This window comes from Coffea arabica, chromosome 2e, assembly GCF_036785885.1.
Source record: "Coffea arabica cultivar ET-39 chromosome 2e, Coffea Arabica ET-39 HiFi, whole genome shotgun sequence".
NCBI lineage: Eukaryota > Viridiplantae > Streptophyta > Magnoliopsida > Gentianales > Rubiaceae > Coffea > Coffea arabica.
Window position 1 is genome coordinate 3100579 of NC_092313.1, and position 14059 is coordinate 3114637.

Below are 14059 nucleotides of genomic sequence, written 5' to 3' on the forward strand. Positions count from 1 at the left end.
GAAACAGAAGCGGGGAGGAAGAAAGGTCGAACCCAAGACGGGCGAGATTACTGATTAGTTAGACTTAGACAGCCATGAGCCAACACGAACACGACAATCTCTCAATCTCCCGACCTTCCTTCCATTACCATTTGACTTTATACATAAGTAGTATCTAGCGCCCATTTTTTGCTTGCACACTTATTTGCTCAAATTTGAAATTGCGGGTCCCTTTTTGCTAACTGTATTTCGTTTGGAAATTAGTTTAGTGGGCCCCACTAATATTACGCTTCACTTTTTTTTTGTTTTTGCATTTTTTTGTTTTCTTTCTTTTCCCCCAAGTCCGTTCTCTTGATTTTCACCTGCCCGTTTTAAAAAGATTATTAAAAAAAAAAAAACTTCAAGTTTTTTTTTTTTTTAAGGCTCGGGAAGTTTCATTTAATCTCAAATAGCAATTAGATAAAAAAAAAAATCAGTGGGCTAGGAACCCTTAACCTCCCACTAATTGTCACATTATATGACTTTTTTAAAAAATTCAAATCGATGATGGTACAGTTTTCATCGGTTCTTGTAGGCCTAATTGGGCTTCAATTTTAGGTTAGAATAGAATAAAATAATATAGATAAAGTGACGATTGATTAAAAAAAATTAAATAAAAAAGGAAAAAAACAAAGAGAGACGATAACAGATAATAATTCAATCAAAATCATGAAATTGTATCGTGTTATGTATGAAGTCCGCAATTACTCGTTCATTTATTTACAGCTGAATTTCTTTTTTGCAAAATCAGTAGGCTGAATATATATACTCTATTAAGGATTCACTTTGCTTTGGTTCCATTTTAGTACTCCATTAAATAAATACTAGTACAAGACTGCATCCACACTGCTAAGAGGACATTTCTCCTCCTGCGGGAATCGTTCCTCCGACAATAGTCCAAAAATCTGAAGTAAATTAATGGATGTAGTTGTTTCTACTTGCCGCGTCGATCTGAGCCTTTTTCTCTTTAACATTTGTCTTTTTTCGGTTTGTCGGGCATAAGCTTGGTGTTTTTTTTCTCTCATTTTCTTAAGCGAACTCAAGAAGCTTGGTGTTTGTCGGGCATAAGCTTGGTGTTTAGTGGTTGAAGTTTCGTTATTCATGCATTGCCTGTGCAAACTTCCAATCAACCTTTGAAAAATGGCGAAAGGACAAAATTTTGAGAGCTATATACAATAATGGGTTTGTTTGGATAGGGTATTATTTGAAATATTATTTGAAATAATTACTGTAGCACTTTTTGTGATGTGATGTATGTGAGATAAAAGGTGGTTGGGAATATAAAAAGGTGGGTTGAAAAATGTGTTTATGATGCAAGTGAAATATTATTTGGGATACTAGTGATAGTGATCAGACAATTATCACTCGTTGTGATGGACATTAAATCTTTAATAAAAACTGTACACTGCGATTATTGAGAATTCATAAATTTTTTGTTTCTTGCCGCCAAATAACCCAACTTTAAATTTCTATAGCCGGGCATGGCTTGTTTTGTTGTCTTTTTATAAAATTATTGGATAGATTGTTGATGGACGCATGACCAAATATAAGTACTAAATATATAAATAAAAGTGTTAATTTCAAAAACCTCTCCTAAGGTTTCACCTAATCACACCTAGCACTTCTCAGTTTTCAGAAATCTCAATTAGCACCCTTAGAATGACAACCTTTGTAACATTAAATTGTCAACCCTCTTATGTAACCAAAATAAAATTAAAAAAATGCATTGTAGGAGAGAAACTATATAGATATTCCCTCACTTTTACCCTTTTACAAGTTGATTTTTGAAATTTAGAAGATGAAAATAAAAACAAATACAATTGCACTATTAACTTAAAAGCTGAGGGGTAAGAGTGCAATAACTATTGAATCCTATAATTTTTTTTCTCATCAGATGACCGTTGCTTACAACAGTTACTTGTCCATATAATTTGACAAGATGAAATCATCAAGAGTAGTATTACTCAATTGATAGAGTTATAACATAAAAATAAAAAAGAAGATTGTTTTTAGGGAGAAAAATCGATAGTAATTTTGTTTTTCCCTATAAAACTTTTAGAGCTAGAATGTATGCCCTTTTGAGTTTTATAATTTTTGTTTTCAACTCCTTAACAACAAGTTCCAAAAAAAAAATATTGTTTTTCTAGGAGAAAGTTCAGCTTTCATTCCTCAAACTATTAAAAAACAAAAATCATCTTTTGTTTTTCTTTCATTAAATCTTTGGGAGAGGACATTTATGACAAGGTTTCAAACAGAAAGTAAATAGGATTTGTATTTGAATATTATATGTTAATCAATTTTTCAAAAATTCTGTTTCCGATAATTGAACACCATTATAGATACATTTTATATGAATTTTTTTTCACGACTTCAACCACACCCCAATATTTTCCTTCATCAGATGAATGATTTGGCCTATTTTCCCTCACTTCTTCCAGATTAAACCATATAACAAGAGAAAATTGGAGTACAAAAAAAATAGAGATAGTTTTTCTATAGCTAGGTTGTCTAAGTATCTCTCAAAACCCCCCTCTCGATTATATATGCACATAAACAGTGCCGAAAGTATGCGCTATTTTTTATGGCATTTTTTATTTTTACATAATCTAGTTTTAATGATTTTTTTTCCTTTTCCTTGTCCTTTTCTGCTCAAGAAGTATGAAAATATTGGAGGTAGTATTGTCATTCTACCTGTTCTAATTGGGTCACATTATTGTCTTGCCAGGGGCGGTAAGTGTGATTTCCGAAAATTAGGAAATGCTACGTGTGATTAAGGGAAACCTCAATGGAGGTATTTGAAATCAACCCAAAAATAAAACATACTTGACAAATGCAATTAGACGTTTCCAGAGAAACTACGAAGCCGGCAAACGCAACAAAAGCAGCTAATTAGACGCTTTCTGCCCTGGCATCTAGCTCTAAGTAAAAACTCAAGAGTTAATATGCATTCAGGAATGATCTTTGTTCTAGTCATCATTATCATGCGTAACAATTCCAGGAATAACAAACTGTAACAGGATCAATTGGCCTTTTCTGTTCTACTTCTTCCAGCACAACAAATTTCAGCAAAAGATTCAACGCAAAGACCGATGAGGCGATAACCCAGATACCTCCTTCCTTCACCCATATTCCTGTCGAGATTGCTATTAGGCGGCCAAATTCACAAGAAGGTTAGCGAAACTAAAAAGCATACCCGAAGGACAAATGCCAAATGGGAATCGGTTGGTTCTTGTCGAGTTCCCATAGGCTATATTGCATTTCCCTGGTTGAGTTGCTTTCCCTGTCAGTCTCTTTCTTTCCTGATCGGACGGTTTTCTCAAATTTCAAAATATTCACAGGGTTGTTTCATTTTCCATAAGATCAATCATGATCTTGCTATTACCTGCAAATAAAATTGTAGTTTTACTTTTTACTAAAGAGAAAACTCCAAGGTGAAATCAAATAGGGATCCCTTCTCAATTTAAACATGTGGGGACTAAATAGCCTGGGACTAACACGAGCAGACCATCCAGTTTGCAATTTGCATTTGAAACTTCCAACCTCGGAACTGCTTTCTAGGAGCAATCGAATTTCAACCGCTCCCAACTTCCAAGCGAGGCTGTTTAAAGTTGATTCAACCGAAACGGCTTTCTACCACTAGGCCGCGCCGGAAGGTTAAGAGTTCAAACGGCTTCTTACTATTAATAATCTGTTTAGGGTTACTCCTCTGTCTATTTAATATGTCCTGTTTTATGTTTTGATTGGTTCCAAATTATTTGACATGATTTAAAATAAAAATAAATAAAATCTTAACGTTCCTGTTGTACCCTTAATACAATTTTTAAGGAAAAGTATTTAATGGAATGTTTTCTCCCAATAAATCATGCTATAAACTTTCTTTGTTTCTTGATAGTTGTGTCTTCTTAGAAAAATTCAAACTCAAATAACAAAACGTTTACGTTTAACTGAGAAGTAATAATTGAAAAGAATTACTTTGATAGTTAATGTGTTTTGATCACATTTTACTTTTCTTAAACTATATGCAAAATTAATTATGACATGATATACAAGATGGGAGGAAAGCACAGCTAACCTTGGCATTTTCTTGCTAAATATGACGAGAAGCTAGACATGCTGTCCAAGTATCCCTCCTCAACTCTGGTCCTTTTGTGATCAACTTTCTTGCAGTGCTCATGTTGCAATTACAAACATCACGAGCTACTCTCAATTCCGTTCTCTCTATTCAATTGTCCCCCTATCCTCATCTAGTTGATGCAGAGGGGTGTCAACGAATCGAGCAGCTCGTTCAAATGATCGGCTCGAGTTTTGTCAAATTGAGCTTGAGTCGATCTCGAACTATTTGAATATTCCAACGAATCGAATTCGAGCCTAAAAATATTATGCTCGATAAGCTCGCGAGCTTTTCGAGCTTAAGGTATATTTAGATATATATAAATTTATATTTATAAAATTACTTAGATATATATAGTTGTAAGCTTAATTACATGTTTTACCTATTAAAATTTAAAATGTAATAGGGGTATTCTTGTCTTTCCAGATAATTCAAAAAAAAAAATTCACATATTAGAGTCTAATACTCTAATTAGGTCAAGCGGCTTCACTTCAATCTTGTTCGCCGCTTCTTTCTTTCAACGAATCGAGACCATTGTGCCGCCGCTTCAATCTTGCCCGCAGCTTCACCTCACCTCAATCCCTATTCCTTAATCCCCATTCCTCACCTCAATCCCTAATTCCAATTCCAAATCAAACCCATTTGGTTTGCTAACTCCAGCCATTTCATTTCGATTGGAAGGGGATTGTGCAGCAGGTGCAGCCAGCGAGCGGAAGCTTGGATCTTGGAAGCAGGTGCAGGCGTGCAGCAGCTTGGATTGTCTTCCTATGACCGCTTCTGTCTTAGAGAAAAAGCACAAAGATTCCGAGTGGCTAGTGGCTAAAGTAGAAACAGGAGGAAAAGAGGAAAAGTTTTCCCACCAAGGATCTTTGCTGGTTGATAGTGAACTCTTTTGTTCTATAACTCGTTTGCCTCCTCTCCCCTCCCTCAGGCCTTCATCTCTCTTTTCCTCCACTATTCAACATATATGCACATTGATTCCACCACCAAAGAGAGTCTTCGTACACCGTTCACAATAGACTAGTTTACTAGTAGTAAGTATTATCTTCACATTTTGTTTTTAACCATGTTTTTTTTTTTTTGTTGAAAACCCAATACAGCTCAATGGTCAAGGAGCATCTTTTCTCATTTTGGAATCAATAATATGTATTCTCAATCATATGGATGAATTTGGATTTTGAAATTTTTGATTTTGTAGATTTCTGTGGGAATGCTTGAATTTTCGAATGCAAATGGCAGATAAAAAGACTGAATGAAAGAGCAAATTCTGCCTACTAAAAATAGCATATTGTTTGGTTCAGTTTAGGTTTTTATAAACGAGCACAGTATTTAATCGAGTTCGAATTCGAACTCAAATGCATATTCGAGCAATTTCAAGCACGAGCTCGAGTCTCATGATTCTCCTACGAATCGAATTCGAGCATGCGACATTGATATTCGTCGATCTCGAGCTTTAGATACTTCATTAAACTCAAAGTCGATCAGCTTACTATTCGAACTCGATTCGATTCGTTGACACTCCTATGCAGACGTTTAGGAAAGAAAAAAAATAATTTTGGACACATTAAGTATTATAATTTTATTGTTTAACATTTGTATTAATCTTTCCTATAGTGATAGTGTATATATGGCTAATATTGAATGAATAACAATTATGTAAAATTTAAATTTGAATTCCAATTTTTTTATGTATGTGTCATAGATCTAAATTATTTAATGGTAATATTACATACACTGTCAGTGTATATAAAATTTATTCTTAACATTTTATGAGTAAAGTTGATGTTTCGAAAAGAAAAAAGTTTACAAAGGTTAAGTGGAACTTTCTTTCCATTTCTTCCCATTTTTAGGAGCAAAGTTCTTTGCTATCATTCCATTACCTTCCACTTTCTTTTCTTTTCTTTCCACCTAAAAGTGCAAAAACAATTTGATCCCCCCCCCCCTCTCTCTCTCTCTCTCTCTTTCACTCTCTTATTTTCCATTGTTTTCTCTCCAACTCTCAACTCTCAAATTAAACCTTAATATTTTTTGGGTAATACATTTAGTTTTGTCACACGCACATGGTCGACACCAAAATAAAAACTTGAGTTCTTACGCTTAAACTACTTGATAGGCAAAGCTAAATTTAGGGTCAACCCCCAAGGTCATAGCATTTATCTCAGGTTTGTTTCGTAAGATTTGGTAAAAATGAACTAAAAGAAAACTAGTCAAACACTTCAAATATTTGAATAGGAGATTATTTAGAAAATTTATTTGAGAAAAAAACATTGTAATAATTTTTTTTGAGATGATGATATATGTAAGATAAATGAATAATTGAAAAATATGTTTGTGATGAAAGCAAAATAACATCTTGAAAAATACAAACAAGTGATTCAATTTTTGCCAATAGGACAATAAGTGTTACATCTTCCATTTTCCAATAATACATTTTTTTTCTATAAATACAATAGCTATCTATTTTTTATAATGTGACACATCATAAAAATGCAAACCTATGTTGAAGTAGTATGTTATTACCTAATAAATAGGCATATTTTCCAGAAAATATATAAAATTGTACATTTTATTGTGAACTAGTTTTTTTTTTTACACAATACTATTAGAGTTTTTCTAATAAAGTGACGAGCTTTTCTTTTACAATAAAGTAGAAAAAAAGGACTGTACTTCTTTTTCATTAGTACAATTAGGGCTGTAAACGAACCGAGTCTAGTCGAGTTTTGGCCTAATCAAGCCGAGTTTTGATTTAATTTTAGTGAACTCGAACTCGAGTCCGAACTCAACGAGCCGACAATTTAAAGTTCGAGCTCGAGCTCGAAAAAAAAAAAAATAATTATTTTATTTTTTAAAAAATAAATAAAATAATATTTTTTTCTTAATAAGTAATAAAATATTAAGGATATATATGTAATTTTACTATTAAAATAAAAAAATAAGAAATATATATACTTAAAATAAAAAAATTAAATATATATATATACTTAAAATAATAAAAATTATATATATATATATATACTCGAACTCGCGAGCCTGACGAACTTAATATCTTGAACTCGAGTTCGAGCTCGATATTGATCGAGCTCGAGTCGAGCTTGACTCGAGTGGCTCGCGAGCGGTTCGGTTCGTTTGCAGCCTTAAGTACAATAGTTATGATAATTTGATATATTTTTCTACTAAATCTTTTACATGTTATTCCTAATAAGAGAGTAACACATTTTTTTCCTAACAAAATGATCCCTTTTTTTTAATAAGAAAGTTTTACTTTTTTTTTTCCTTTTTTCGAGTAAATGAAATGGGTCGAAACTAAAAATTGAGACTTTTCACTTAAACTCTAGCCACTCTCTCCTCCAAAAAACTGCTAATAAAGTGGCACTTAATCAAGTTTCAAGTCCTTAAAGTCAACATCCCTGAATGATAAGTTTGAATAAGACAATGACTATGTAGTTTATCATGTTCTTAAATTTAAAGACGTGCAACCTTTTTATTTTAAATTTTTTAATTGGGAGAGGAAGAACACTTGCACAATACAAGTAAAAGAAAGGATAGAAAGATATTTTTTAACAAAAAATGGGTACATTTTTTCAAAATTTTTTTTACTTCACACATATCAAATTATTACAAAATATTTTTCTATAAAAATCATAGAAAATTGCAATCTAAACAAGAACAAAATATCCATATATTTTGAGCACAGAAGTAGACTGGGATGGGGCATCAAAAGAGGGCAGTTTGTGAATAAAAAACCATCCGGTGACACCCGGCAAAAGATTCCACCAACGGAATCCAATCTTTGCTTCAACCCTTCACCAACCGAAGCAACCCAACACCTCAACCCTCAAATTCCTCGAAGCCTAAAGCCACCTGCTTTTCCCAGTTGGTATAACTTGCACCACCAATTTCCAATCACAAATTTCTACTGGAAGGATAAAAATAAAAAACCCCGAACTCCTTCAGAATCATCTTCAACAACCACCAAGTACAATTAAACCGGTCGACCCAATACCTGCCCGGAGGCTGACGTGACCCAGACCCGTCAGCTCAATCCGGACCCAGAGAAACCCGAGGACGAGACCACCCAGAAATGCGAAAATCATCAGCATCATCATCATCATCATCACAGCCCAATACTGCATAGGGCAGGGAGAGCTATGAGACTGGTGGTGCCTCTGCAAGGGGTAGTACAAGGCAGGGGTGGCCTAATACTAGGCTCCTTAATCCCATGTGCACTCTACTATTTCCTCCAGTTTTACCTCAAACGACGCCGTTCTCCACCCCCTCCCCCTCCTTCCAGCCCTCGCTCACCGTCCACGTCATCCGCCAACCTGGCCGACTTGCCTCGTTCGTCTTCCCGCTTAAGTTTATCCACGCGGGGGTCCATCGGCCGAGTACACGTGTCAGCTAGGGCCGGTTCCATTGCCAAGCCCAATACTTCGCCCTACTACATTGGACTGGACAGGGTTCGAGGGGATCCATATGACCCGGTGCAGAATCCGGGCGGTATTATTCAGCTGGGATTAGCTGAAAATCGGGTGAGAATATTACCTCGCATTCCCCATCTTCCATGTGTGTGTACGTATTTCAAATTTCTAGTGATAGGATGTTGTGAGATATGGTATTAACTGTCTCGTGTATGTCCTGTTGAAGTTGACATTGGATTTGATTGAGGAATGGCTGTCAAAGCATATGAATGAAGCGGTGTTGCTGGGAGGAGTTGATGGTGGTTTAAGTATTAGTGGAATTGCCCCATACCAGCCGTCTGATGGATTGATGGAGTTGAAAGTGGTAATTAATCCTCCAAATGCATGCTACTACAGTGGTTGTACTTTTGTAGAAGAAATTTAATGGTTTAGGCTTTTATTAGTATCATTTGCCAAAGGATAAAGCGTCTCGGTTTGGTTATTCAAAGCTTCTGAAGTAGCAGTTGAATGAAAACACAATCAATTTTATGTTTGAAGCTCAGTTCCTTTGACGGAATTGGGTTCTTGAGTTGTATGTTGTCTGGATGAAAAATTGCTTATGCCTGAATTGGAATCTTGTTTTATAGGTAATGGCAGGTTTCATGACTCAGGTCATGGGAGGAACTGTCTCTTTTAATCCATCACAACTGGTATTAACATGCGGTGCAACTCCTGCAGTTGAGATACTCTCCTTTTGTCTGGCTGACCAAGGGAATGCATTCCTTGTTCCAACACCCTACTACCCTGGGTAATGCGGCAACAACTTTTTTTTTTTTTTTTTTCTTCTTACGGTTTTAGAATTAAGTGTCAATGTTCATCATGCTATTAGTTGGCGTCTGACAAAAGGGCAGGCGAATTGGGGAATTCTGACTTCGAATCCTGAATAAAACACTCACTATCCTTGCCAAGGGATAGGATCTATCCACTTTGAGAAGGCTGTTTACCAGCTAGTAGTGAGACAAGTCAGCACCGAGTCATTAACTGTAAATTCGGTCTTCAAACATAGTTAAGCACATATATCCAGTAATGGATCAGATTGTAAGATAGTCATTTTGATGTTTCAGTTATTTTTTTCAAACATTTTCATTCCAGTTAAAAAGATCAACTTTGCATTTCTGAGGGCTTGTGTTTATCTCTATTGTCTTTTTCCTCTTTGGCATGATTTCTAATTAGATTCCCAGTTTGCAGTTTTGATAGGGATATAAAGTTCCGCACAGGTGTGGAGCTCATACCTGTTCACTGTCGTAGCTCAGAAAATTTTGTGCCGAGCATTGCTGCTCTTGATCAGGCATTTAATCAGGCCAAAAAACGAGGTCAAAAAGTTCGTGGGATACTCATTACAAATCCTACAAACCCGGTGGGAAACCTGCTGTCAAGGGAAATCCTATATAATCTCTTGGATTTTGCCAGAGAGAGGAATATTCACATTATATCAGATGAAATATATGCTGGGTCAGTGTATGGTGATGAGGAGTTTGTAAGCATGGCAGAGATTCTTGACTCAGAAGATTTTGACAAGGATCGGGTTCATATAGTATATGGGGTTTCAAAAGACCTTTCTCTTCCAGGCTTCAGAGTTGGCGTTATGTATTCGTTCAACGAATATGTTTTGGCTTCTTCAAAAAAGCTAGCTAGATTTTCCTCAATTTCTGCTCCAACCCAGAGGATTTTAGTTTCTTTACTATCAGATTCTGGGTTCGTGCAGGAATACCTCCAGACTAATAAACAGAGAATTCGCAGATTGCATGACTTGTTTGTGCTTGGTCTTGAACAATTAGGAATTGAAAGCACAAAAAGCAGCGCTGGTTTTTATTGTTGGGTAAATATGAGCAGATTAATCAGCCCATACAACGAGAAAGGGGAGCTTGAACTGTGGGAGAAGCTTTTAGATATAGCCAAGATCAATGTAACCCCTGGCTCGGCTTGCCATTGTATTGAACCTGGATGGTTTAGATGCTGTTTTACTACACTAGATGATACGGATGTCGGTGTTGTTGTAGATAGGATACGTAATATTGTTGAAACTTGTAAATCTCCAGCTTAAGAAACTTCTGAGAGTGGTATTAAATGAACGGATTGTTGGAATAACCACACAATAATGATCACACACAATTCAGGACTTGAGGTGGCCACTACCGGTGATCGACACAGTGATAGCACCTTTTTAACTTGAAAATCATACAGCTAAATTTGGAGTTTTAATATGCTTATCTAATAGAAGGATTTGAAGTTGCTGATTAATGCAACTGTTCAGAGGTCTATTGGACTCGTCTTTTACAACAGTTTTAGTTGTAGCTGCCTTGTCCATCTCCTGTGAAATCTGCCAACAATGTTGCTTGATCCAAGGATCCAGCATCCAACTGCATTCTTCTTCATGAAGTCCTGCCATCAATTTATGGTCATGCAGCTAGATTTTCTTATACACAACGATCATGGTTGCAGTTTTCACGTTGTTACCATTATGGCGGATGAAAGACATGCATGGAAGTTATGTAATCAATCTTTCCTTATTTGGGGAAGATGTGTTAGGTTTCGCGCAAGTTATTTGTGTTACTGCGCTAGGAAAACGATCTGAGGCTACCTATATGAAATGCATGTTTGTAGAATGGTGGAAAGTTACCTTCGAGAGATTCTGTGTCTGCATTTGAAAGGCTTTCCTCTGGTAACTTCTTCTTCTGCTCATCATTATTAGCTCTCCCAGTGTGTGTGGTTTTCTCAATGCAGCACTGTAGTTCCTTTCACAGTCAATATCCTCTTTTTGCCTCGTTGTTTGGGTAGGAGAAATTTCCTTTTCTGAGCTGCCAACCTTTTCCAGGATATTAGATTGAGGGGTTAATAAGGGGAAGAGCCATTCCAGAAAAGAAGCGCCTACTAGGTTTGTATTTCCAGTTTCATAGCTGCTGGTACTGCTTCCTGTTTCAGAGGCTGGTGAAGCAGGTCTCTGAAGCTGCCCACTGCTAAGACCTGCAAAGGAGGTTTGTTGAACAGGAACAGCATTTGAAATAGCAACCGTCGGTACAAGGCGGTTGGCCAAGAGAGAAGGCGCTGAACAGAAAGAATCATCTGCTTCAGATTCACATGATGCTGGATACGACTCGAGCATTTCGATCTGATCACCATCTTGGTCATTCATGCCAGTCCAACAATTTTCACTGTCCAGAAAATGTCTGGGAGATAGAGGGAAGCTGCTAATGTTTGGTAGTGGTAGCGCAAGTGGTGAACCTGATGGCTGCTGCGAGAAGCAGGGAAGCGGTTTTCCGGGCTTTTCTTCCCATTGAAAGGGTACTGAAGCAATGTACTTGACTGGTGGTGCGACAGGCTTCTTAACAGGAGCAGTAGGTTTCCAATCCCTCTTTGGTGTGCCTGGAATTTCTTCCCAAATAAATGGAACAGAAATTGCTTGCTTTGTTCTCTTCCTGGTGGTAGCATCGGAGGGTTCATTTTTTTCCATGGCAGTTTCTCGTCTATCTTCCATATCCATGGTTTTTTAAGCGAGTGTTAACCCGCGCAGCGTTATATATGTAATGTGTTCGTTCATATGCTGGAAGGTTAGTGGGTTAGAACGGTCTGCAACTAGCTCCACCTGCCAACCGCACCATTTTGTGGTACAAAAAATTAGGCTTACCTGTTGTCTGATTAAACAAAAATTGTGTGTAAAAAGCGGATTTTGCTTGTCGCGGCCCCGTCTTTGGCAGCTTCAAGAATCTATGGGAGGTAAACTGCCCACCGATTTGTCCAAGTCTTCGCGCTAAAGCATATGAAAATTGAAAATGGCCTTCTTCGTTAGATAATTTAGCACGTCGCAGTGTTTTTTTAACTAACCCCTTCACAATTTGACCGGAAAATGTGCAGCAACATATCCATTCCATATTCAAATTGGAAGTCAAGATGCTGATTGAATAATAATGTCTAGTCTTCCTACTAATTTTATTAGGGACATGACGTTTACAGCCTTCACAATAAGGTTGACAAAATGTTTACTACTACAATTTATAATGCAACTTTGTGTTTGGCTGTTAGTTTAAGGAAGGGGAGAGAAAAGAGGAGGAGGACGAGCATGAAGAATCCCTAACCGCTGTCATGCAATCTTTTATTGCTTTAGATTTTGTGGTGTGTTTCGTAAAGGGATGCTGTCCGAGTTCAAAGAAAGTTAAAAGGTCTCAAAATAATAAGCATGTTGCATAGACTTGCAACGCCCAACTCCAATGGGTGTAATGGCTCCGTTTGGACTGGCTTATTTTTTAAAAATAAGTTTTTCAATTATAATGCTATAGTAATATATAAATAAAAACAATTCAAAAAACATTTTATCCATATAATATATCAAATATTTCAAAAAAAAAATCTAGAGTAAAAGTTTTTCATATACACTGTTACATTAAAATATTTCAAAAATACCCTTAAAAACTGCTATAGTAAAATATTTAAAACACTCCCAAAAATAGTCTTTCTTTCTGCTCAGAAGAAGAAGCAACTCGAAATTTGTACATCATGTAATGAATTAGTATTTGCAATAAATTCATCTTTAAAAATATTAGATGCTATAAGAAAAGAAAACTATTGTGCGGGGCAGAGTTGAAAGGAAAAAAAAAAATTTTAGAAACACATTTAAATACTTTCTTAAAAATAATATCCATAACGAGACCATTTGTTAAAATATTATTGTTTATGGGTGATAGAGTAACTAATTTGTGACTGTGTCCAGCGCAAAATCTGAATCTTCAGAGACTTGTGTCATTTCGTGACAAACTTATGTAGTAGTTTCATTAACCACTGGGCCAATGGCTCAGTGGCCACCAGGGAGAGACTTAAGTCCCTTCTTAGGCTGTAGGTGAGGGTTCAAATCTCACCTGCAGCGAAAAAAATTTAAGGGTTCTGTCAGAACACTCCCTTGATCTAGTTGGGTCTGTATACCCACTAGTCCCCTATCACAGTCTCCTTAGGCTCCCCCTCCCCCCTAGTAGTTGGGTCCCTACCACAGTCTCCTTAGGCTCCCCCTCCCCTTAAATTAGGATAGAGTAGGTTATACAAATGTATCGTTGTTGACAAAAAAAAAATGTAGTAGTTTCATTGGCTTTGTTTGACCGATGACTGACCAATTAAGGGACCCTATTCCTGTTGGGGGAAATTTGGCTGACTTTCCGTCCAAAACTTTAGTTCGATAGGTTGCTCGTACTGGTTCAGACTTTGATTTTTGGACACTTTTGTGGGCCACAAAAATTTGAGTTTGGGGCAAAAATTTTCCTTGGGCCGTACGATTGTGATACCAGTGTGCCCCAAATTTAGGCTGGCACGTGAATTTTTTTCAGTGGAGCTGAGCTTGGGATTAGTAATGCTCAACAGGCAAGCCCATCTACTTTGCTACCCGGGGAGGTAGCTCAGAACCTCCAATTTACCCTTAGTACGAATCCAGTTGTGTTTCGGAGACGGAGTCGCAAACTCTTTTCTGCTCCGCTTGGTATAGTATTGCTTT

At 36.6% G+C, this 14059-nt stretch overlaps 2 protein-coding genes across 2 annotated transcripts; one reads left to right on the plus strand and one right to left on the minus strand.

Moving 5' to 3' along the window:
* Positions 1–7822: 7822 nt before the first annotated feature.
* On the plus strand, positions 7823–10674 carry LOC113730142 (probable aminotransferase ACS12). Its single transcript, XM_027254639.2, has 4 exons — positions 7823–8658; positions 8774–8911; positions 9174–9334; positions 9775–10674. The coding sequence occupies exons 1-4, from the start codon at positions 8278–8280 to the stop codon at positions 10628–10630; spliced, it is 1536 nt and encodes a 511-aa protein (XP_027110440.1). The 5' UTR covers positions 7823–8277; the 3' UTR covers positions 10631–10674.
* On the minus strand, positions 10609–12350 carry LOC113730143 (uncharacterized). The gene is made up of 2 exons (XM_027254640.2): positions 11207–12350; positions 10609–10968 (listed from the first exon to the last, which is right to left on the minus strand). Exons 1-2 carry the CDS (start codon positions 12065–12067, stop codon positions 10861–10863), a joined length of 969 nt encoding a protein of 322 aa, XP_027110441.1. The 5' UTR covers positions 12068–12350; the 3' UTR covers positions 10609–10860.
* Positions 12351–14059: the final 1709 nt, after the last annotated feature.

What these genes read in the sequence shown, in the direction of transcription:
- LOC113730142 (XM_027254639.2), top strand. Translation starts at nt 8,278, where the DNA reads ATGAGACTGGTGGTGCCTCTGCAAGGGGTAGTACAAGGCAGGGGTGGC. An exon ending in TGGGATTAGCTGAAAATCGG is followed by an intron (nt 8,659 to 8,773) that starts GTGAGAATATTA and finishes GTCCTGTTGAAG; the next exon opens with TTGACATTGGATTTGATTGA. An exon ending in GATTGATGGAGTTGAAAGTG is followed by an intron (nt 8,912 to 9,173) that starts GTAATTAATCCT and finishes CTTGTTTTATAG; the next exon opens with GTAATGGCAGGTTTCATGAC.
- LOC113730143 (XM_027254640.2), bottom strand. Translation starts at nt 12,067, where the DNA reads ATGGATATGGAAGATAGACGAGAAACTGCCATGGAAAAAAATGAACCC. An exon ending in AGACACAGAATCTCTCGAAG is followed by an intron (nt 10,969 to 11,206) that starts GTAACTTTCCAC and finishes AATTGATGGCAG; the next exon opens with GACTTCATGAAGAAGAATGC.